The sequence below is a fragment of the Helobdella robusta genome (assembly GCF_000326865.2).
Source record: "Helobdella robusta unplaced genomic scaffold HELROscaffold_51, whole genome shotgun sequence".
NCBI lineage: Eukaryota > Metazoa > Annelida > Clitellata > Rhynchobdellida > Glossiphoniidae > Helobdella > Helobdella robusta.
Genome location: NW_008705261.1, coordinates 160,673 through 186,559, shown reverse-complemented (window position 1 = coordinate 186,559; position 25,887 = coordinate 160,673). Strand labels below are relative to the sequence as shown.

Below are 25,887 nucleotides of genomic sequence, written 5' to 3'. Positions count from 1 at the left end.
CGCACTCGAATGTATTATATGTATATTATATATACATATATAAAATAAATATTATTTATATTATATATTAGCTATATATATATATTTATGAATATATATGAATATATTTATAAATATATATGTATATATATTTGCAATTATCAATGAAAATCACAGCATGTTCCGCGTTAGTTAGCTTCCTATTTAATTTTTCGATTTTTCTAACGGTAGATCGTAAATCATTGTCAAGTTTCTTGAGTTCAAAGCCAAAAAAGATTTATTTGTATTTCTATACCATCTTCGGTGATCGAATTGATACGTTGTGTATGTGGCCAGATGCTCAAATATAAATATTTAAATTTATATATTCCTCTGCAATGTTAATTCTTTGTTTGTTTAAAGTGAATTAACAAAGAATTGACAAAGAACTAGCTTTGTAGAGACATAGTATATATATACTTGAGCATTTGGTCACAACGTATCAATTGAAACACCGAAGATGGTTTAGGAATACCGAAAAAAGCTTTTCTGTTCTACCATGCTTAAAATTAGAAAAATCAAAAAATTAAACAAGAGGGTAACTAACTAATGCCGAACATGCTGTGATTTTCATGAATAATTGCATTTCTGACAGTCTTAATCCTATATGTATGTATGTATGTATATATATATGTATGTATGTATGTATATATATATATATATATATATATATATATATATTCGATTACTCAATACTTTGATTACTTGATTGGCTTTCAATATTGGTAGTCTTTATTGAAAATTAAATGAATAAATTAATTATATATAATAAATCTTTTATTTATTAATTTATTTCATTAATTTATTTACTAAAGTTGGTTATCGTTTATTTATTCATTTTCGTCTATAAACTAGTTAATTTGGTTACCCACTTGTTAAATGATTTGTTTATTATTATATTATCTGATCAATTATTTCCTGATGAAAAATTTTCTTTTACATGTTAGCAGAAAAAGTTTGATTTCTTTGTAAATGTTTCAGAAATTTTTTCGGCGTTTCATCATCGAGAAACTTTCATTCATTTTCTATAAACTCTAAAGATCGTTGAATAAATCAATAAATAAATAATCCATTTGTTTGTTTTTAAATGTATCCATTTTAAATTTTATTAATTTTTAACCTCCGAACAAAAAATCCCTAAGAACATTTTCAAATTTCTAAACCGAATTTAGGCGGCAAGTTGGTGAAATGAGTAAGGCTTTTGCCCTGGCTTCCGCAGTGATCGGTATCCAATTCAAAGATGTTCCTGGAAAAAATTTTAGGAGAGAGTTAAAAAGTTATTTGTTCAGCAAGGTATCTAATAACACTACAAAACAATCCTCTGAGGAATGTCAATAGAGTGAATAAAACAAAAATAATAATTATAATATAATAATAATAATAATAAATAATAATATCCTCGTCTATCACATCACGTCATATGTGAATCTGGAAAATTAATTAAATGGAGATTAATGATAATGAGATTACTGAATGAACTACTAATACCACTTTTACTAATACTAATTCTGGCTGTTTTCAACAGTTCTTCGCTTATTTATATTGCTTTTAATAGTAACAAGACGGTACTTACAAACTTGTAAGTAAATGAAACATAGTAAATAAACATATTCATACCAATATATACAATTGTATACATACAAAAATCTGTATTCTTATATATTGTATGTACGGTACGCATACACCATTTTCGATATGATGATGTATTAATAATAACACTAATTTACGTTTATATATCCGAACCCTGATTCTATGTTAATCTTTTGTTGCGCCTTTGATTATTATTAGATCTTGGATCTTAAATATTATATATGGTCTGTATTCTACTGTGATTAAATTAATGCATCTAAATTGATTTAAGATTATATAATTAGATAATAAAATTATTAAGTTAAATCAACTGAAAAATATTATCACCTAGCATAGCAAAATGTGATAGGTTTTATTAATAGGTGATAATAGATTTATTTATCATCATCACGTAACATGACATTGCATGCCATGTGGGATATATCATTTTAATAAATCAACAATGCCAGAACCATTCAAAAGTCAAAATATTTTTTACAACTTTATTCATTACCTTGAAATTAATTAAAAAAAACAAAACCTCGATATTTTAGAGATAGAATTCTACAGCGATGTTGATTGTTCTCTTCTTTTTCTTACTTAACTCGTGTCAAACATTCTTATGCTAAATCTGCGTTTGCTTTTTCTGGCCCTTTTCCCTGAAACTTTCTACCTCTTTCTCCAACTACTTCTCCATCACTTACGAAGTTCAGTGCGGATCTCAAGACCCGTCTGTTTGCAAAATTCCCTGAGGAGCGCTGTTGAACATCGCGGAATAGCGTTTTACAAACTAATTGATTGGTTAAATTCATAAAATGTTTGCAATAGAAACAGTTTTATACGTGAAACTTCATGGGACATAAAAAATTTGTTATATAGTGATTTTCGTTGTATAGAAGTTTGCTATAAAGAGGTCCTACTCTATTTTGGATAAATTCTAATTGCAAGATTAATCAGAAAAAACGGACTGAAAGATTATTAAAGTAAAGATAATTTTTTTCATAGATTGTATTTCATTTATTGCATTTTTGCAATTGCCTTTACACATCTATATCTTAATCAATAGAATAGGAAAAATTCAATGGAAAATAGAAGATAAAAAATTTGTTTATGGAGGTGATCGTTGCTAAACAGAAAAGATTAACACTTTAGAAACAATTTTGGTTGTCCCGTGTTTCGCCATTGGCGTATAAGTTATATCTCAAAATAGGTTATAATATAATATATTCTAGTTATAATTATTACTTATATTATTTTTAGCAGTTATAATTTATTAAGTAAATATTAATAAGTAAATATTATCCTATTGTTTCTCAACTTTCGCGTTACTCAGGGTATCAAAATATGGGCGAACATTTTGCATTTTTACTCAGATAAACACCTTTTTTTGATTGACTTTTTATAAGAATGTTTTTATAAATAGATTTTGTGGTGTTTTTTTTCCATAAACTATTTATTAAATATTTTAATTATTTAAACGAATAAATCTCTAAATTGATTTATTAACATATATAATATTCAGTTAATAATCGCAAAAATCTTTGCAAATAAAAAGTATACTGGACAGTGGACACACATGACATACGCAACACCGTTAACTTTAACTATTTCAGATGAATTCTAATTGAAAGATAAATTAGAACGGACAAGCGTAAAAATAGAGAAATATAATAAATTAATTACTTCATAGATTGTATTTCATACATTATATTTAGTTAAAATTATTTAGTAGGTTTTTATTTTAAAATACCGCAAACAGTCGGTAATAGGAGCACATACTCGACGAATAATATTTATACCATCCCTCCTACATACGATAGTTCGGTGGAGTTTTATTTTTAAGCTAAAAATTTAAAGGGACGGGGCCGACTTTATCTCTTTTAACTATTTTTTTTACAACTTATTCAAGTTTTGATCCGGTAAGCTTTGTGATTATTTTATTAAAATATACATTTTAATTTCTAATGAAACTCATATTTAGTCATTCTGCTACAATTTTTCCTCCTAGTTACAAGGTTCTCTCTGTCTCTATCAGCCTCTCCATCAGATCTAGTAGAGTAGATATATTATATAGTATCAACACTACAAAGTACAAGAAACAAGACAAGACTATCTCTACCATCCTACTTTTTACTAAAAGTATTCTGTCCAGAGTCTGTCATTATTTAATTTGATTGATTGATTGATTGATTGGGGGCTGTTAATTTTGTTAAAGTTCCATCATGAGTAACAACAAGGCTGCAGAAATTTTTAAAAAACTTTCCTGCATCCCGTCCCTGAAGAAGGCCCTATTTGAAAAAGTCCCTTCCAGCAAGAACTACAAACGTATCACGGCAACATGGTCCCAAAGAAACTTGATGAAAAATGAGATGACGTCATTCACCAACCAGTTTGTCATCTGTGGAGACAGTGTGGATGTCACTGCTCCTGTCACTTTTGAGAATGTGTTAGTATCTGTAGTCTTTGTGTACTGTTGATTAGTACAGTTAAATTTTGAGTTAGAAATTAGAAGAGATATACCAGTATAATCCTTAAGTAAGAACTAAGACTCATTAGCTAGCTACTAGCAGCCAATGCAAATCCAATATTTGCTAGTCAAATCGACCAAGTTAAATGATAGTGTCTTTCTAACCATAGCAATAAAAATTGTGAATGAAAAATAGAAAATATTGAAATTTAGTTTTATTCAAAATTTTACTGCTTTATTATTTTATATACAATGAACAAGTAACTATGCAAATAATGCAAAAGTAACCATTGGAAGCACAGACGAGAGTAGTTTATATAATAGAAATAGGACAAATATTAAATACTTTTACATAATTTTCAATTTTGTTGTTTCTTAACGATGAAAATAATTTTATCTCACTTAGGCTTTGGCGTGTAAGAAGCAGATCCGGGCAGAAGACATTTCTGTTAAAACAGTCGAAAGATAAGGACAAACCATCTGAAGTGAAGCAATACATTGAGGTCTTATTTGCCACCACTAATAAATAATTGAATAGTTTTTAAGGTTTGTATTGGAAGACCTGATGGCAAGATGATTAAGCTGTTTGTCAATGTTGTACTGTGATCTGGTTCAAATGCCAAGAGATCCCAGCCTATCGCACACTTTCAGCATTTGTTGTCGATACCTCTGCGAAATACATTTTTTTTCAGCATCAGTTTACTGAAACATTTTTCTAATAGCAACTGTTGTGAATTCATGACCATCGTCGTCGTCGTCATCATCCTCTCCATCTTCGCCACGCAGATCTGGAATGAAATGTGCATGACGCACAACGTACCGGTCAGCACTCTGAAATCCCACGGGCTCCTCTACGATGATGGTTCGTATGCTATGCACGCAAGTCTGTATGAAACGAGACGAGATTTATTTTTGTAACGAAACGAGACGAGATTTATTTTTTGAAAAGAAACGAGACGAGATTTATTTTTGTAACGAAACGAGACGAGATTTATTTTTGTAAAGAAACGAGACAAGATTTGTTTTTTGAAAAGAAACGAGACGAGATTTATTTTTGTAACGAAACGAGACGAGATTTATTTTTTGAAAAGAAACGAGACGAGATTTGTTTTTTGAAAAGAAACGAGACGAGATTTATTTTTGTAACGAAACGAGACGAGATTTATTTTTTGAAAAGAAACGAGACGAGATTTGTTTTTTGAAAAGAAACGAGACGAGATTTATTTTTGTAACGAAACGAGACGAGATTTACTTTTGTAACGAAACGCAGAATACGTTACAGGGTTGTGGAGGATAAAATTTAGGAAATTCATCCATCCTGGGTGCAATAAATATTCACGTACATTTGCATGTTGAATTCCTATTACATCATGTATTATATCAGTACCTAGTAAATGAAAAAATAAGTTTGAATTTTTGTAGCGCCCACTATACGTCATTACTGGATTTAACCTTTCACTAACATGTTGTCTAGAAAAATATTATGTGCGTCAGGTTTAGTGCTAGCTACGTGTTCATCGTGTAGTGCCGATGTTGTGGCCTTTGTAGCTACTACAAAATTTAATTTCAACTAATTAAGAAACAACCTGTCAGAGGTTGTTTCTTAATGTTTCTATTACACTTGTTTCTAAATGTGACTAATCTGATTATTACACTACCTGTTTGGTAGTGTAATAGTCAAGATGTCTGGCGCTGCTGTTGCAGTCACTGGATTCGAACGCAGGGAAATCCCAGCCCGCACGTGTGAGGTACGCGTGTTTGTAGCATGTGTGGTGTGTTTGTCGCTCACACCTCTGAGAGATTCACGAGGGAATGATTATGGAAGGAAGACTAGCGAATAGAATATAACCCCCTGCATGTACAGACGAAGAATTCGGTTCTGTGGCCTGGTCGAATGATGGTGAAAAAATTCTCTTCATCGCTGAGAAGGTTGTGGCGAAGGGCAGGAAGTACTTCAGTACTGAGACAGAAGGAGTGGAGGTGAGTTGCTGGGTGATGATTGGTTGGTTGTTTAGTTTGTTGGTTGGTCGGTGGTTGGTTGGTTGGTCGGTCAGTCGGTTGGTCGGTGGTCGGTCGGTTGGTCGGTCAGTCGGTTGGTTGGTTGGTCGGTCGGTCGGTTGGTTGTTGGTTGTTGGTTAAATTTTTCCCACGTTGACACGCTCATACACATAGACACACACAACATATACATTGACATGCATCACACATGTTTTGACACACACATACACACCACACATACACACGCACACAGGGCACAACATACCTCTACAGAGGTGACTGGGGTGAGCAGATGAGCAAGAAAGTAGAGCCGGTTCTCTGTGTATTCGAACCCGCCACTTTCACCTCTTACGTAGTTGATTGGTTGCCAACGTCATGCTCTTATGGGCAGGTTTGTTGGGAGGATGATGACATCATTTATCTCACATTCTATTGTCAAATCGCAATGAATGTAGGAGTGAATGAATGAATGAACAAATGAATGAATTGAGGAATGAATGAGTGGGGGTGCGCCTATTTCCTTGAGCGAATAGTTTATGAAGGAATGATTGATTTAATGAATGAATGAATGAATGAATGAATGAATGAATGAATGAATGAATGAATGAATGAATGAATGAATGAATGAATGAATGAATGAATGAATGAATGAATGAATGAATGAATGAATGAATAAATAAAACCGAAAATATTAATAATAATTAATTAAATTTCAAATAAATATATGTCCTTATTTTAAATAAAAAATTTAAATTGTGTTGCTAAGGCCATCTGGGGACCGACTGATGATACGATCTATGTGATTGGCTGGCAGAACGAGCCGTACAAGCTTGGGATTATTTATTGTCCAATCAGGAAGTTTGTTTCATTTAAATAGACATCCAATTAGGATGTTTCATTTTTGCTCACTGTCCAATCAAAACGTCTCAATTTTATAATTGTTTTTGGAATAAAAATGATTTGTTTTTAACGATTGTCCAATCAAAATCAAAGGTTATTTCATCTTTAGTGATCATCCACTTAGAATGTTTTATTTCTCATGATTACCCAATCAATATGTTTTATACCTTACGATCACCCAGTCAGAATGTTTTATATTTTACAATCGCCCAATCAAATTGTTCATAGTTTAAAGGTTATCCAATCAGAAGCATTGTTTCATCTTCAAATTTTTTTCATCAGTAGAGGTTTTTAATTAATTTTTTTTTCTTTTTTCACTCCAGAAACAATTTGTATGAAATTAGTCTGAAGGAAAAGTCATACAGTGAGTGATGGTGGCTGACTGGTTGAATACTTTTACATCTTTTGCTAGTTACTATCAGTTGCTATACCGGTTGTTTATTTATTTAGTTTATTGGTTGGTTGACTGGATAACTGATTGATTGGTTGGTTTGCTGGTTGATTAGCTGGTTGATTGGTTGGTTAGTTGGTTGATTGGTTGGTTAGCTGGTTGATTGTTTGGTTAGCTGGTTGATTGGTTGGTTAGCTGGTTGATTGGTTGGTTAGCTGGTTGATTGGTTGGTAAGCTGGTTGATTGGTTGGTTATCTGGTTGATCGGTTGGTAAGCTGGTTGATTGGTTGGTTTATTAGTTTAACAGTTAGTGGATTGGTTATTGATTGGTTGATTGGTTGTTTTTTTCGTTGATAGCAGACACACTACCAAGCAACCAACCAACCAATCGGTAACCCACATTTTCGATAAACCGCCCATTATTATTATTATTATTATTATTATTATTATTATTATTATTATTATTATTATTATTATTACGTTAAACAAAGGCGAAGGCGAAACGTCCTTGTGCCTTCTCAAAACTGAGACAATTTTAAAACAATAAATTAAATAAACCTATGAATCTATCAGTCTATGAGCCATCCGACCAACCAACCACACATCCAACCAATCAACCAACCAACCAAACAACTAACCAAACAACCAACCAACTTACCAACCAACCAATCAAACAAACAACCAGTCATACATACATCCAACCATCCAATCAACTATCGACTAAACCAGAAATCATAACCTCCAACAACTCCTCCGTGCACTCTCCTACGTTGAACCAGCACAAGCCCGACATGCTGATGTGGCTGGAGTGCAACGAGGGTGGCCCACACCACCAGGAACACCGGGTGGTTGTTCGGGACCTCCCTCTCAGCCAAAATAAGGTCCTCCAGTTGAAAGCCTCAAATTGGGGTTGGGATCTTTTTGTTGGTTTTTTGGAGTTTTTTTGTTGGGAATTAGAGTTGTTCTGTTGTTTTTGCTGGTGTCAGGGTTTGTTTTTTTGTTCGTTCGTTTGTTTTTGTTTTTTTCGTTTTTTTGTTTTAGTTGTTCGTTTGTTTGTGTGTTTGTTCCCTGGTTGATTGCAGACTTCATGCGGTGTTTAGTAACATAGCAACCGCGCCAGTTGTTCTCTGCTATTCACCTGATAAAATATCATCATTATCGTCATCATCATCATTATTATCATCAATATCATCATTATCATCATCGTCATCATCATTACAATCATCATCATTATCGTCATCATCATCATCATCCTCAGATAAATTTCTTGGAATATTTCGGGGAAGTTCGATGAAGTGGATCGATGATGAGAGAGTTCTCCTCAGTAGTATCAGCTGTAGTCGATTGGTGAGATGGTGGTGGTGAAGGTAGTGAGGGTGTGATAATGATGATGATGATTGGTGAGATGATGGTGATGATAATAGTACTCGTCATATTTTTCAGGAGCTAATTGTTATTAATGTAACAAATTCTACGGTTACCAAAATCTCCAAAGGTAATGATGATGATGATGGTGATGATGATGATGATGATGATGATGTTGATGATAATGATGATGATGTTGACGATGATGATGATGGCGAAGATGATGTTGATGATAATGATGATGATAATGATTTGACGACGACGATGATGATGATGATGATGACGATGATAATGATTGATAATAGGTGATGACGTTGGATCGTGGACATTGTTAGATGTTGATGATGATCATGACGTCATCGTTTGCTGCTCAAGTTTCCATGAACCACAATATATGGTGGGTTGGTTGGTTCATTCATTCATTCATTCGCTCATTCATTAATTCATTTCTTCGTTATTCCAGATTGGTTTAATTCATCTGTTAAATGATTATTCATTCCCACTCTGATTATACAGCATCCACACATCCCACACCCCGCATACACTCCCTGCAACACCACCGACCTACATTTCTTACAACGTTGACCTAATTAAAGATGATTGGAAGGTTACCCTCAGCCGGCAGCGAATCAGAAATAGCCTGGAGGAGACTCAGCCAATCAGAGCAGAACTTTGTGAACGATATTGCGTGGACGATTAATGAGATAAAGAACACCAGTGTTACTAACTCTAAAGGTACAATTTAATTCACTCACACACACACACCACACACACACACACACACACACACACACACCTAATTAATATTCATGAATCAGGTGTCGTCGATTATGAGTACATCTTGTTGGAGCCGACGGCCAAGAAGAAGCTACAACCTCTCATTGTCTGCAACCATGGTATGGTAGCTAACATATTCATAATTTATTCATAACTTTTTCATAATTTATTCATGACTTGCGCTATTATTAAATGGATTGGTCATTGATTATAATGAAAAATATTTTTTGAATTCACTATCTTTTATTATTATAATCATCTGATTAATATTCATCATCATCTGATTGTTATTCTTCATCATCTCATTAATATTCATCACCATCTGATTGTTATTCATTTATATCTAATTGATATTCATCATAATCTGATTGTTATTCATTTATATCTAATTAATATTCATAATAATCTGATTGATATTCATCATCGCCTCATTAATATTCATTATAATCTGCTTAATATTTAACCCCTTCTCATTAATATTTAATTCTCATTAATTTCTCATTAATATTCATCATTATAACATTAATATTCATCATCCTTCCTCAGGTGGACCACATTCAGTCTTCCTAGCCAGTTACAACACTCAACTGGCAGCCTACTGCTTGCTTGGCTTCTCTCTGCTGCTGAGTCAGTTGTTACCTAATTAATAATTAATTGAGAGTAATTAATTAATTAAATTAATTAATTAATTTAGATACGTGTTGTTGTTGTTACTGTTTCTTTCATTAATATTCATCATCACATTCATCTTAACATCATCATCACAACCACGACAACTATCATCATCACAGTCGTCATCATCATTCAACATGCTAGCCAGTATAGAGTAGTATCATTATCATCATCATTATCACACCCATCACCATTGTCATCTTCATCATCACCACACTCATCATCATGATCGTCATCATCAAACTCATCATCATCATCAAACTCATCTTCATCATCATCGTCATCATCATCAAACTCATCATCATCATCATCACACTCGTCGTCAGCCAACTATAGAGGATCACTGGGCTATGGTGAAGACAACGTGGAAAGCCTTCCGGGTAATGTTGGAACTCAAGATGTTGCTGATATCAAGGTGCGTGTGTGTGTGTGTACGTGTGTACGTGTGTGTACGTGTGTACGTGTGTGTGTGTGTGTACGTGTGTGTGTGTGTGTACGTGTGTGTGTGTGTGTGTGTGTGTGTGTGTGTGTGTGTGTGTGTGTGTATGTTCGTGTGCGTTTGTTTGTATGTTTGTGTTTTTTCATTTGTTTGTGTGTGTCTGTGTGTTGCGTGAGTGTGTGTCTGTGTGTATTTATGTGTGTGTCTGTTTTTGTATGTGTGCTTGTGTGCTTTTATGCCTGACTGTCTTTCTGTTTGATTCTGTCTTTTTGAAGAGAGTAAAATTGTATTACTGGCTTGACTAATTAATTTATTAATTTGTTAATTATGTATTTATTTTTTAACTGACTTACTGGCTTGACTAATTAATTTATTAATTTATCAATTTATGTATTTATTTATTAACTGACTTACTGGCTTGACTAATTAATTAATTTATTATTTATTAAATTATGTATTTATTTATTAGTTAGTTGTTATTATTAGTTAAATTTGTCGATGAGTGATTAATTAATTTTTTTTTATTTTTAGCTTGCGCTTGACACAGTTATCGCGAGGCGGCAGGCTGACCCGAATAAGTTGGCTGTGATTGGTGGGTCCCACGGCGGGTTCCTCACCCTGCATCTCATTGGTCAATATCCAGTTAGTTGGTTTCAACGACCGATTGAATTAGAAATTTGTCGATGAGTGATTGATTGGTTGATTGATTGATTGATTGATTGATTGATTGATTGATTGATTGATTGATTGATTGATTGATTGATTGATTGATTGATTGATTGATTGATTGATTGATTGATTGATTGATTGATTGATTGATTGATTGATTGATTGATTGATTGATTGATTGATTGATTGATTGATTGATTGATTGATTGATTGCTTGATTGATTGATTGCTTGATTGATTGATTGATTGATTGAATGACCGACATATTCGGTCATTCGTTCATTCATTCATTCGTTCATTCATTCATTCATTCATTCATTCATTCATTCATTCATTCATTCATCTGATTAGTTTGTTTATTAACAAAAGGACCTCTTTAAAGTTGCTGTTGCAAGAAACGCTGTCGTTAACTTGACAAGTTTGTTGATTGTTTTAATATATCAATCAATTAATCAACCATCCAATCAATCAATTAATCAATCAATCGATCGATCAATTAATCAACGAATTTCGTTAATTTTTGAAAGTATTTTTGTTATTTTTTTTCCTTATTAAAAATATTTTGTTTGTTATTTCTTGATTTCAATAAACTTAATTATTCTTGAAAAAGATATGCTGGGCGTTTCGGATATCCCAGATTGGTTAGTGTTCGTTTTGTTTACGTGATAAATTGATTGGCTGATCGATTGATTGATTGATTCTTTGATTGATTGATCGGTTGATTGACTGATTGATTAATTGATTGATTGAGGGATTAATTGATTGATTGATTAGTTGGTTGATTGATTAGTTTTTTAATTATTGATGGATCAGCTGGTTGATTGATTGATTTGTTAATGGATTTATTAATTGATTAATTCATTCATTCACTGATTGACTGGTTGATTGAAAGATTTTGAAAATCATTCACGTTTGCACTTATTAGTTTATAGATTTGTTTCCTTGATTGTTCAATTTTTAATCAGTTTGATTGATTGATTGGTTGGTTGATTCATTTAATCATTCATTCATTTATTATTCATTCTTTCATTCATTCATTCATTCATTCATTCATTCATTCATTCATTCATTCATTCATTCATTCATTCATTCATTCATTCATTCATTCATTCATTCATTCATTCAATCCATTCAATCTATTCAATCCATTCAATCCATTTAATCCATTCACTCAGTCACTCATTTTCATCCATTAAAATCTTCCACATAACATTACTTCCGTTTGAAGATGTTCGCCTGTTATCATTTTTATGTTATTTAAGAGTCATTCCCAATGAACAGCCATCGACCAATCAAATTGCAGGGTCTACACGGAGGTGGGAGAGGTCTTTGACGACCGCATGATCGTTAGCCCCGCCCTCCTGAACAAGCTGCTGTCAAAATCGCCCTGGCAGTACGTAGACAAGGTACTTTTTTAGTAGTATAATTATGATGAAATTATAGTAGAAGTTAATTATTTTTTTTTGGTTTTTGTTTATGACCTATTAAAAATTTGTTGTTAATTAATTAATTAATTAATTTATGCAGATGAAGACGCCCTTGTTACTAATGGTGGGAGGAGCCGACTTCAGGGTGCCACCCTCGCAGAGCCTTCAACTGTTCAAAAGTCTGAAGGCTAGCAACCGAACTGTCAGGTGATTAATATTCAGACTCCACCTCATTAATATTCAGAAACCACCTCATTAATATTCAGACTCCACCTTATTAATATTCACGACCACCTCATTAATATTCAGACTCCACCTCTATCCGGAATCCTGCCATCCACTGGCTGAAGTCGACGTTGAAGTGGATAACTTCATCAACGGCGTCATGTGGATTGAGGAGCATCTCAATGGCTAGCCAGAAACAGGGATGGGTCGAAGTGTCAAAATATAGATGTGTGAATGTGGCGATGTTTAAAAATAGGGATGTGCAAATGTGTGGGTGTTTCGGGTGTTTCGAGGCAGGAATGTGTAGAATTATGCGAATGCAAACGTGGCTTGTGTTGAAGTAGGGATGTACAAGTGTCGGGATGTGTGTAAATTGGGATTTCAAAATGAGGAAATGTGTGCAAACCGGAATTCGTAAATACGGATATTTTAAATAAATTATGTATTTGTTTTTTCTTTGATGGCAACCGAGTTGCTATTGTTATTATTTGTTTGGCTCTCAGACTCAAAAGAAGGAACTCCTCTCTATTTTCAAATCAGGATAATCCATAAAAAGATAATTTTTACGATGTTTATAGAGTGATGGAACATGTTAAATGAAAGTTAAAAACGGATTTTTTTTTTTAGTAAACAATCTTAAAAATTGTTGAGTATATTTTCATTCAACCCATTATTTTGTCATGGTTTTAAAAAAGTTGAGTGTATTTTTGTTAAGATCAAACTGTTCAAAGTTCCGGTTTGTTTCTTATTTTTGTTGCTTCTTCACACAAGGAAGGAAATAAATGTATTCCGATTAGCTAAACAAGTTAAACAATGGAGATGGTAACGTAGAAAGGTCGATACGCGCCGGGCAACATTCATTAGCACTTGCAAAAGCCAACGAGCCAAAGCCAAACTAATGCCAATGATAATGGATCAGTCGAGTGAAATCCGTCAAAACATTTTTATACTTTTAATCTTTTTGTTTCCTCAAAGGCTAACGAACGCACGAAACCTCATTGACTACATCAAAATGGTAGTTTGCAGTTAAAGTTTTAGATTAAATCATATCGCACTGACATAATGATAATGTTGTGTCTATTTTTAAAAATTACAAAAAATTACATTAAACACATGATTAAACACCTAATTGAAATAAAAACACACAATCTTATAATCGTTTAGCAGCTAAAAAAACAAAAAATTTGTTTAATATTCAGTAAATATGAATGCACAGTACACCTAAAACAGGGGGGGGGGGCAAACTTTTTGCTAAGAGGGCCGCATTGAGAACTTTTTGACCTTTGAAGGGCCACATACGTACTTAAATAGCGAATTTTTTTCGAAACGTGAAAAAATTTTTTCAAGGTTTGTGGTTTTTTATTTGGTCATAATGTTTAGCTAAGGATTTTCTTTGGCGAACAAGGCCTCGAGGGCCGCATACGGCGCCGTAGTTTGCCCACTCCTGACCTAAAAGTTGAAACTCAGAAATTGGTGACGTGATTAAAAACTACGTGATTAAGAACTACGTCAAGCACACAGAAATAATTAGGATAGAAATAGCTTGATAAAATCAATTTTTGTTGTCAGTGGAATACGTACGTAGAGCAGATCTATGGATTCAGTTTGATCATCATTCTACAAGACGTGACGGAAACACCCACATCATTCAACACGTACGAACCAGACATCCCATTCACATTAAAATGATAGCAGGAATTGAACCAAAACCCTGAAGTAAACCTATAAGCACAGTCATCACTCGATTGATCGTTATCTTGATCAGGGGTTGAGAACTTCATTCCGTTGTGGCAGACTTTAGGATTCTTTGAGTTGTTTAAAACGTCATTGTTGTATCCGCAGTATCCCGAAACATTGAGGGAATATTTCTCAAACTCCGACCCTACCTGAATAAATAAATAAATGATCAAGTAAGAAATTTTTCACCCGACCGAAGCAAATGGATTCAACAATGATTTGTTATGAAGAGAACAACTGACCACAAAATGATCATATTCATCGGAAACCCAGACACCTTTGGTGAGGACCTCAAACCTCAACCTGTAGTCGGCCAATGACGTCAGTTGGTGCATCTTTTCCAGGCCCAACCAGAAATTCAGGCAATAATTTCCGAAACCAGACTGTCAATGTTATTAGTTGAAGTAGGTTTCAGATTATTAAAGAATAAACTATTTTCGATTTGTTTACGAATCTTTTTTGAAATCTTTACCTTGTAGGTATTCCAATTCTGATTGAAACTCAGCGTATTATCAATCCTCTGCTGAATGACAATCCACCCATTAACAGACGTAACAGCGGTTGAGTTATCGAACGTTGAAATGTTTAACCAGGTCGTCTCGTTGACTCCCTTATAACCTAAAATTTGAAATAATGAAAAAATGTTATAACTTTTGAATTTTTTGTTGAAATAATTCAGAAAAATTTTAAATAAAAGTTAAGAAAACATTTTAGAAAAGATTTTCTGTCAAATTTTTTGTTCTTTCAGAGGAAAAATTATCAAACCTTGAGGATCAAGACAGACGGACAACTGCCTGTTTCCAGTGAGACACATGTAGAGAGCACAAGGATTGTTGATGCCAGGTAGTGAGTTGGAACAAGAGTAGAACAATCCACCATTGAAAGTGAATGGAAAGTTGCAGGATTTGCTCGCAGCCCAACCTACACTGTTTGCTATTTAATAATTCTTTTTCATATATTTACAACTTTATAAAGAAATTGCTATTATTTTCTGTTAAGACACACACACAAACACACACACACACATACACACACACATACACACACACACTGTTCAAGAAGATAGGTTAATATCGTCTTGTTTGGTATCAAGTTTCACATGGAATGAAATTCCTATAAACGTTTGACGCCACCAGCTGCGTTTCCGTTCTCTACACGATTGAAAAAAAAATTATAGACATAAAACTACTAACGTTTTGCATGGCTAACTGAGAAATCCTGCAAGGAATATCAATTTAAATAAGATTTGTGGCCCATGATGTTGAAGATGTTTCAGAAACAATCTTAAATATCAAAAAATGTTCAAACCTCAAAAGCCAAGCAACCAGTTTTGTTTGGAAGAATCGTAAAATTGGTACCACAAGTGAAATGAAAGAGTTGGCAATACTTAGCTGAACCACTTGTTTCAGTGGATTGGTAGTTGAATGCGTTACAAGTGACGTTATTATCAGAGGGAGAAATATAATGATGACATTTGTTAGAACACTCCAGTAAGGATCGAATGTTGGTCAGTACCGTGGTAGGTTCGGAAGCAAAACATATGGGGTTGTTTGGATCTCCCAGATTTCGAAACTTTTTGTCAATTGCCGAAGCTAACGATGACAATGAAATTGTAAAAATTAAAACTAATGCCAACCACATCCCTCGAACAATTAACTGTTCTCCAACTTAATCGGTTAAACAAATTAATTAAAGATAATATAAATTTCCACAAAAATTACGCTAAAATGAAACCAAAACTAATTTTTCAGCAAAGGTTTACATCAACCAAATGCCAAAATCTTGCACAGCTACCGGAGTTTAAAATTACAGTAGGGTTAAAATTACGTTTAGAAGCGTTTATTTATTTAAGATCATCTGTTTGCCGACATAGTAAATTAACATCGACCTCTCAACTTCAATAGACTTCAGTACTACGGACTCACGATCATTCAAATTTTCATCAAATATTCACGAGAGTATTGAAAACTCGACAGACGAAATTCAACCTATTGTACCTCCAGCCAACAATGGACGAACAAATTAATAAATTTCTACCTTGACAATGGGAGTAAAATTAAAATTAGTAGAATAATAATTCATTTTATTATTATTTTCTTAAAATAATAATAATAATAACTATAATATTTGTATAATAAATCAATTTTCAAAAATGAATATAAACAAAAAACTTCTGCAAAGCTAAATGTGGTTCTAACATTTGAAATGATATTGTTATAACCGTCACAAATGGATTTGCTAGAGGCGCTTGTGCTGCTACGAAGGCATACAGTTCGAGGAGGAACCAGAAACTTCTGACAGCGTCTGTAAGACAAGTTTAAAAGGCATGCGAGCTGTTGGACGGGCGTCGTTGTTGTTGTTGAATATTTGAAATAAGAAAGCGATTGATTGTTAGTGTCGAAAGCAATATTAGTTATTTGATTTTGCGTTGGGTTTTTATTGTATTTGCGGTATACTTTAGTGAATTGTTATTCGGAAAGCGATAGTTTCTGAACGTTAACTCTTATTAGTAAAATTAATCAATTTTGATTTTTTTTAATTGATTGATTAATTAATTGATTATCGATTTGTAAATAAAACGATAGTTTGAAAGTGATTTCTCTTTTTATCATTGGAGTGAAACGGACTCGTCGTCGACCGGACAATTAATAAAAATAGTTTTACGGCCATTTCAAGTTAACCGAATACATTATAGTTAATGATTACATTAGCTTAGTGAATAACTTTAACGTTTTTAGTAGAGATTTTGATTTAAAATCAATATTTCTACTTTTATATTTTATTAATTTCATTGAAATAAGCAAATGCGATTGAAATCTGAGATATCAAACTGGCAAACTCTTCTGCCAATATATTTGGAGCAATACATGTCAATTTCATTTTTTTTCAATCAGTAGTCACACAAAATTTGATAAAAGTTTTTTAAGTATAAAAATCGCCATGGAGAATAACATTTTTATATAAATTCTATAAAAATTAATAATGTCATTTAATGTGGAATTTTTAAGTTTAATAATTATTATTGAAATTCAGATTAAGCGCCACTACTTGCTACTTCTTTATTTTACAAATTGCAAAACATCGCTACTGAGATTGTTTTAATCAATTCTTTATCGATTGGAAAACTAACTAAATAATTAATTTATTAATTAGTATATATCTCCTATTTGTGCGTTCTTTTTCATTTTATGTGATTCGCCAAAATGCTTTCAACGCTTTCTGTCCGTCATTTGGAGTAAATTTCTTTTTAACAAACTTAGTCTAGAATGATAGAATATTAGTTATTATAAATATGAGAATTAAAAAAGAAAATTTTGAAAATTTGAAAGACAATTGTAAACTACTTAATAGTATTAACGATGCTGATTTAAGAATAATAATGATAGTAGAACTTTAGTTATAATAAATAAATAATATAATAAATTTTTCAATTTTTTAAAAACCTTCCCGAACAGACTCTAGAAAAAATTCATCCGTTTATTAGCAAAGAACGTCACCAGAAAGACAAACACGTCACAAAAAAACACAAACAATTCAGTTTTAAATGAAGAAAACAACAAAAAAAGAAAATTATGTGAGATGCAGGCGTAGATTTAATTCTACTACTGCCTTCGCTACCCTTATTACTACGTCCAAATGAATGAATGAATGGATGGATGAATGAATGAATGAATAAATGAATGAATGAATGAATGAATGAATGAATGAATGAATGAATGAATAAATGAATGAACGAACGAACGAACGAACGAACGAATGGATAATAATTGTTAATTATTATGATATAAAAGTAAAAGACTATTCGGTATTACAAATATTTTAAATGTCATTTTTTAATTATTATTATTATTATTATTACTAATACAACTATATAGATGTGCTTAAATATGGCAATATTATTTATCATGGACAATGAACATCTTCCATAGCAAATTCATAAAGGACTGTATGTATATAGATGGATTGCACATGTAGCTGTACGTGATAGTTGATTGCTTGAAGGCGTTCTGTGAGTGCTGAGCCTCTGTGATCGGCTTCGAATGCAGGGATTTCCCCCTCTATCGTAACGCGTTGACCGACAAATGAATGAATGAATGAATGGATGGTTGGATAGATGGATGGAAGGATGAATAAATAAATGAATGAATGGAAGGATGGATGGATGAATAAATAAATAAATGAATGAATGAATGGAAGGATGGATGGATGGATGGATGGATGGATGGATGGATGGATGGATGGATGGATGGATGGATGGATGGATGGATGGATGGATGGATGGATGGATGGATGGATGGATGGATGGATGGATGGATGGATGGATGGTAATAAAGTAATTTTTCAACGATCGATAGACGGAAACACATAGTTACGTGTTATTTTGATTACTTCACTAAATGGCAGATTAATTCACGAAAACATGAATGAATATAAAACTGAATAAATAATATATTTAATTAGTTAAGTAACTAATTAATTAAATAAATAAAATCAAAGAATGGAAAAAATTATTAAATTTTGATCGACACGTCTACTGCAAAAAAAACATTACGTATGAAAATTATAAGTGCACTTATTGATGGTTCGGAAATAATAAATAAAAACCCCTTAAAAAAATTAATTAATTAGTTTTTAATTAGTTTAATCATTTGTAAACTCTAGATTTAATTAAAATTTGAATTCGTCTAACTGTCATTCACTGATTAGATTTATATTTACACAAATTTTATTCATTTCATTAGTAGCTACTTATATAATTAATACAGTTAAACAAAGTCAAGTTTTGGGGTTTTTATATGTTTTGTAAAAAATCATTGGTTCATTGGTTCGTGATTCATTCATTCGTTCATTCATTCATCTATGCATTCATTCATTCATTTATTCATTCATTCGTTCATTCATTCATCTATGCATTCATTCATTCATTTATTCATTCATTCGTTTATTCAATCATTCACTCATTCAATCTCTTCTGTCCATCATCATTTCAGAAAATTCATAATAAAGTTGATCTTGTTAAGTGTAGTATCTTGCTGGGATGTGTGATTTGTTGTGGCTGTAAATACTGATGTTGACAAATTTGTTGCTGCTGTTGTTGTTGTTGTTGTATCAAGTGTTGTTGTTGTTGTAGGAAATGTTGCATGACATCATTGCAACAGTTGTTGCTGGTCTCAGCGTCAACACCAACAACAACATCACAGTTCGGACAGTGTAGGCATACTTCAGTCTGCTCGTTCATTGGTGGTACGCTCTCGCATAAGTGCACGTGTTGAGGAAAGTCACACGATTGTTGTAGTTTGTGTTGCTGTGGGTAGAACTGTTGAGAATGTTGTTGTTGCTGCTGTTGTAGAAGTTGTTGTTGTTGTCGTTCGAGTCGTCTGAGAGTTGAGGTTGGTGTACTTGCGACGACGTGATGAAACGGTTGCTTAGACTGCTGGCGATGATGTTGGCAGAAATGTTGTTGAAGTTGTTGCGGGTGTTGGAAAACTGGTGTCGCGTTTGTTGAGAGGGAGTGTGGTGACGGCTGGTTCCAAGTAAGTGGCTGTGGTAGTTGCGGTGGCGACGACGATCTTCTTTGTTGTTGTTGTTGTTGTTGTTGTTGTTTATCGTTGCTGTACTTGAATGTGTTGAAACTGTTGGTGTTGTTTTTTGCGCTCTTGTTGTTTTGTTGTTTCGATCTGTTGACGACAGTCTGATTGGAGACTAGACTACTAGAGATCGATTCATCGTCGTCGCCATCATCGTCGTCGTTGTTGTTGTTGTTAAATGTTGCAGTGTTGCTGGAGTCGTTGAACTGTGTTGCGATGTTGATGTTGTTATTGATTTTCACGTTGAGGAAGTTTTTGTTGTTGCCGGCCTTGGTTGTTGGGTTGTTGATTTTTTTGTTTTGTTGTTGCTGTTGTTGTTGTGGTTGTTGGTAATGTAATTGTTGTTGTTGGTGAGAGTTGGTTGGCTCTAAACTTTTTGTTGATGTCGTAGAGGTACTCTTCTTCTCAGCAAAACTGCTGTTGAATATATTTGGGTCTTCGAGAAAGATTTTGTTGTTGGTGTTGATGTTACCGATGTTGTCGTTGATGTTGTTAATGTTGTTGTTGTTGAAAGTGTTGTTGATGTTGTTGTTCAACAAGGGAAAAGACTGCCTGTGAATTCAAAAAGCTGTTGTAGCAGGTGTCATTTCAAATAAAATCAACGAGGCCAATGATATAGAAACCACAAATAATAATCACCAAAAACCTAGGTGTCAAGAAGGGGTGGGGCTGGTAAATTCAAGTACAGCAGAGTACGACCCGCGAAGCTATTTTATGCGGCCCGCGAAGCCTTGTTTGCCAAAAATGTAGTCAGCCAGACATTATGAACTAAAAAAAAGGAGCCACAAATTTAAAAAAAGTCCTCCCTGGGTCGGAAAAATTGGCTATTTAAGTACATATGCGGCCCTTCAAAAGTAAAATAGTTTTCAATGCGGCCCTCACAGCAAAAAGTTTGCCCACCCCTGAAGAACAGCAATGGTAAACAACAACAACTAACTTAACAATGGATAAGATTTAACATTGAATAAGAGCTGTTATAGTTAAGATCTAACTAAAACTCCAGATGAAATTTGACTAGAATTTGTTTCGATCGACCTTCTTACAATTGTAAAATTTGGTAATTTAAAAAAGCTGGCTTTTTTTTAATTTAACAAAGAAATAGGATTACAGATATAATTGAGAAAACTGTTATGAAAATTAGATTGTTTGTGATTAATTTTAAAATATTTGAAACTATATCATACATGAGAATGAGTGAAAAAAAGGACTAAGGGAATGATTAGACATGGAAGATGAGGATGAGATGATGAGAGATGGATAATGAGGCATTGTGAGACATGTTGATTAGACATGTTGATTAGACATGTTGATTAGACATGTTGGTGAGACGCGTTGATAAGACAATTAATAAGGAGACTTACATTGGGATATCATCCAAATTCTCTTGCTTCCCCTTTTCAAAAACTGTTCGGTGATTACATAGAATAAAAATAAAGATAGTGAATGTGCATTCATTCATTCATCAATTCATTCATTCATCATTTCATTCATTCATCATTTCATTCATTCATCAATTCATTCATTCATCAATTCATTCATTCATCGTTTCCTCCATCTATCCATCCAAAAACAAGCACTATATCTATCCATCCATCCATCCAATTCATCCCACAAATTACCCATTCACCCATCCTATTATCCATTCATCGATCCGTACATTAATTCATCCAACGTTTCATCTACCCAAATATCCATCCATATATCCATCAAATCATCCACTCATTCATTCATCCATTCACCCACCCATCTATGCACTCACCTTTATAATTCTCTCCTAACTTCCTCTTCTTCTTATAAGCACACACCATGATGATGACCACCACACCGCAGATGGCCACAGGGAGTGCCACCAGGGCCATCCAGGTGGGCGAAAATGGGAGGATGGCGTCCAGGGGTGTAGGGGTGGGCGCTGAGAGAAAAAAGACAAAAAATTTAATTTTTCAATTTTAAATAGAATTTATTTTTGTCACTTTCGTTTCAAATGTTTTTCCGTCTCAAACAACAATCACTTTTATTTCTCTATTTCTATATCTCTTTATCCAAGATTTTAAATACAAACTACATAGTGGTAAGCATGTTTATCAACTGCGGCTAATACACAAGCATAATATACATACAAGGTTAATATACAAGATATAATTTGTTTTCAAGTTTTAAATTTTACAAAGCTCCATGACCCGTCGTCCTCTTCTCACACAATAGCTCGCATTTCGAGATGTATTATATATGTATTATGTAGATGTATTATATGATACATACTTATTAACACCAGAGAATTTTATATTAAAATGGTTTAGAACGTTTGAAAAAAAAGTATTTTGAAAGTTTCTAACTGGTGGCACAACATTCAATTAGTCTCCATTCAAAATTACATTGCGCAACCGATAGCTTGGCACAAAACGTTTCGAAATTATCGTTAAGAAATGGCAAATAACTACTACACGGTGAACGAATGAAAGAATAGAAAAATAAAAGAGTTAAACCCCACCTTTGACATTGATAATGATGCTGGTCAATATCGAGCCATGCTTGTTGCTGGCTCGCAATTGGACGATTTGAATGTCACGTGATGTTACGTTGACCAATCGGAGGTGGCCTTTGTCAATTGATGTTCTGTTATTGGCTGGTATTGATATTGATTTTTAATTATAATTAATAGGAAATAAAGTAAAATTATTTAACCGACTATTACGATTAAGACAATAGTTACTCTACCTGGCAACACGTTACCATTGGCCATCCAAATGAGGTCAGGTGCTGGTTGACCTTGAACTTCAATGTTAAGGATGACCTCCTGACCTTCTTTGGCCTCTATGATTGGTGGGATCGATTGAATGTTCATCCAATGAGGAGGAGCTGGTTGTTGATTGGTCGATGGATTGAAAAACAAACAGATAGGGTTGGAAGTTAAAATGATTTCCTAATGCGTAGTTAATTAGTTATTTGACCATGGATCACTGCTTGGCTTGCAGTTGGTTGGTTAATTAATTGGTTTGGCAAGAATTTCAATGTTGATCAACGAACATTAAGAAATTTTTGGTAAATTTATTTCAGTCTACTATTTATTAGATAAATCCATCTTAAACAACCGGCATGATAGTAATAAAATATTAAAAATTAGTTCTCCTAACAAGATTGTAAAAGGTGGAAGTATGTTAAAACAAATTTTTCAACCAACACTCGACAATCAGCTCCAGCCTTTTCTCCATAGGATGACCACAGCCATCACCAGCGCTGCTAGCAGCTTCACACACGTAGACGCCACTGCAGTCTGCGGTCACGTGGTTTATAAACAGCTCCGTAGTGTGGAGACCTTGAGAAAGTTTGTGACCTTCAGAAGGCGAGGTCATGTTTTGAATGCCGCAGTTCAAAGGTCGGCCGTCCAGTCGCGTCCAAGTTACTGTGGGTGTTGGTCTGTTGGAGTCGTGCGTGTGTACGTGTGTTTGTGTGTATGTTTGTGTACGTGTGTGTGTATGTGTACTTGTGTGTGTACGTGTGTGTGTATGTGTGTGTGTGTGTTTGTGTATGTGTGTAGTTGTGTGTGTACGTGTGTGTACGTATGTGTGTGAGTATGTGCGTGCGTGCGCATGTGTTTGTGTGTTGTGTGTTTGTAAAATGGTATCTGCCGAAGACCCAACGATTTTACGATGGTCCTCAAAAATTATGACAATGTTAAGAATGAAGAATGCATTCAACCTTCCACTGAAGATGCACTTCAAAGTTTTGTTACCCCCTTCAATGGCGTAGTCCACTTCAGGGCTGGTCCATTTGATTTTGGTGGGTGTGCAACGTGTCTCTGAAAATTATTAAAACTGAACGGTATTATTGTTTTCATTTGATTGAAAGTAAAATAATTATATAACTATTTATTTAAAAATTTTACTGTCTAACCAATCAACATGGCAATCAAAGAATCAGCCAACCAACCAACCAACCAACCAACCAACCAACCAACCAACCAACCAACCAACCAACCATCCAACCAACCAACCAACCATCCAACCAACCAACCAACCATCCAACCAACCAACCAACCATCAAAACCTTCAGCAATGACAGGTCTGATGATGTGTCCATCACATTTTAGAAACCTATCGAGTAAATTATTCTTAACCAGGCAGACGTAATGTCTCCCGTCCATCGAGTCAGCTACCTCTACGTGGGCTATGTACAGATTCCCTGGCGAACGAAAAATATTTAGGGGTAAAAAAACAAAATTAATTTGATCGAGTGATGTGATTTATGAATAACTGGAAAAAATTGGCCAAAGGATGATGGATGAATGATCTGATGGATGAATAAATGAATGGATGGGTGAATTGATGAATGAATGAATAGATGGATAGATGGATGGATGGATGGATGGATGAATGGATGGATGGATGAAATTTTCTTATGAAAGAAATAAAGAAATAGAAGGAAGAGAACAATTTAGTTTTTGACGCTGACACCCAAGAAGATCTTTCTACATGGAGTCTTGCATGCGACCCATCCATAATTATACACATCCAACAAGTTGTCGGGGTTTAAAAATGATATTCAATCTAGGTATTTATTTCAATTTGCGTTATTGCTCTGCCTGCTTGAATGTCTCTTTGTTTGTCTGGCGGTTTATTTGCCTGTCTTCTATCTATGACAACTAACCACATACGATTCGTCCATTCGTCCGCCAATTCATCCATTCATCCGCCAATTCGTCTATTCATTCCTCAATTCATTCATTCGTTCATCCATTCATCTATTCAACTATCAGTTTATTAATCTTTCATTATAAACACATGTAGACACACACACGGACACAGCATCACACACACGGACACAACATCACACACACGGACACAACATCACATCTTTCATTTCATTCCTTCATCCATCAAACCATTCATTTATCTGACCATCTATTCATCTGTCATTCGATTTTTTTTTTATGAATTTAGGCACAAACACGCTCAATGTTACCCATCCATCCATCTATCCATTCATCCATCCATCCATCCATCCGTCCGTCCATCACTCCACTCATTTATATATCCATCACTCCGATCATCAAATCATCCATCACCACTTCGTAAGTTACGAAGTCATAAAAGCATTGTTAACCAGTGAGGTTTTTACAGCCAACATTAAACCATATCTCTCCAACATCTTTCATATTTATCCTCTTTTATTTTCTTCTTTTTCTCCCTCCATTTCTCCCACTCTCTCTCTTTCTCTCTCTTTTTCACTTTTTTTTATTCATCCTTGTTTATCTTTTTCTCTCTCTTTTTCATTCTAATTTTTCCACAACGAACATTTATTCTTCAATTTAACTTGCTTTTCGCTGCGTTTATACATTAATTTTTTGATTCTCTCTCCCTCTTTCTCTCTCTCTCTCTCTCTCTCTCTCTCTATTTACTCCTTTCTTTCTTTTTCTCATTTATCTCTCAGTTTTTTATTCGTCCATTCGTTGTTTTTGCTCCTCCACTTCTCTCTCTCTCTTTCTCTCTCTCTCTCTCTCTCTCTATCTATCTATCTATCACTCTCTTCCTCTTTCGAAATCTTTCTTCCTATCTTTCTCTCTTCCTCCATCTATCTATCTCGCTACGATGATGATGGTGACAATGATGATGGTGATGGTTTTAATGGTGATAAAAAAATATTATTGG

General features: G+C 33.9%; 4 protein-coding genes across 4 annotated transcripts in view; 2 read left to right on the top strand and 2 right to left on the bottom strand.

The window, feature by feature from the left end:
• Positions 1 to 1,356, top strand: part of HELRODRAFT_178939 (hypothetical protein) — a gene marked incomplete at both ends in the record, with an annotated part of 3,672 nt that extends 2,316 nt beyond the window's left edge. The window contains one exon of the mRNA XM_009027814.1: positions 1,191 to 1,356. Coding sequence (XP_009026062.1) covers positions 1,191 to 1,356 — 166 coding nt within the window. The remainder of the gene's footprint in view (positions 1 to 1,190) is intronic.
• Positions 1,357 to 3,710: 2,354 nt separating this feature from the next.
• HELRODRAFT_193470 (hypothetical protein) lies at positions 3,711 to 13,651 on the top strand. Its single transcript, XM_009027813.1, has 18 exons — positions 3,711 to 3,748; positions 3,770 to 4,033; positions 4,461 to 4,557; positions 4,841 to 4,916; positions 5,919 to 6,034; positions 6,306 to 6,443; positions 8,123 to 8,330; positions 8,602 to 8,690; positions 9,305 to 9,443; positions 9,527 to 9,604; positions 10,032 to 10,112; positions 10,484 to 10,572; positions 11,128 to 11,238; positions 11,635 to 11,683; positions 11,876 to 11,906; positions 12,569 to 12,671; positions 12,793 to 12,899; positions 13,002 to 13,651. The coding sequence occupies exons 2-18, from the start codon at positions 3,810 to 3,812 to the stop codon at positions 13,105 to 13,107; spliced, it is 1,842 nt and encodes a 613-aa protein (XP_009026061.1). The 5' UTR covers positions 3,711 to 3,748; positions 3,770 to 3,809; the 3' UTR covers positions 13,108 to 13,651.
• Positions 13,652 to 14,575: 924 nt separating this feature from the next.
• HELRODRAFT_136179 (hypothetical protein) lies at positions 14,576 to 15,195 on the bottom strand (the record flags this gene model as incomplete). Its single annotated transcript, XM_009027812.1, has 3 exons — positions 14,576 to 14,799; positions 14,893 to 15,037; positions 15,127 to 15,195. Coding segments are annotated over 3 exons (438 nt in total), but the record flags the coding sequence as incomplete, so codon positions are not given.
• A 4,455-nt stretch (positions 15,196 to 19,650) lies between these two features.
• On the bottom strand, positions 19,651 to 25,394 carry HELRODRAFT_178936 (hypothetical protein; the record flags this gene model as incomplete). Its single annotated transcript, XM_009027811.1, has 9 exons — positions 19,651 to 20,794; positions 21,604 to 21,646; positions 22,002 to 22,151; positions 22,731 to 22,865; positions 22,958 to 23,098; positions 23,421 to 23,656; positions 23,939 to 24,038; positions 24,287 to 24,421; positions 25,343 to 25,394. 9 exons carry the CDS (start codon positions 25,392 to 25,394, stop codon positions 19,651 to 19,653), a joined length of 2,136 nt encoding a protein of 711 aa, XP_009026059.1.
• Positions 25,395 to 25,887: the final 493 nt, after the last annotated feature.

Bases quoted from the DNA above. Each gene is read 5' to 3' on its own strand.
- HELRODRAFT_193470 (XM_009027813.1), top strand. From the start codon at position 3,810: ATGAGTAACAACAAGGCTGCAGAAATTTTTAAAAAACTTTCCTGCATC. The intron at 4,917-5,918 runs GTTCGTATGCTA...CTGCATGTACAG, and splicing joins CGGGCTCCTCTACGATGATG to ACGAAGAATTCGGTTCTGTG. The intron at 9,444-9,526 runs GTACAATTTAAT...TTCATGAATCAG, and splicing joins CAGTGTTACTAACTCTAAAG to GTGTCGTCGATTATGAGTAC.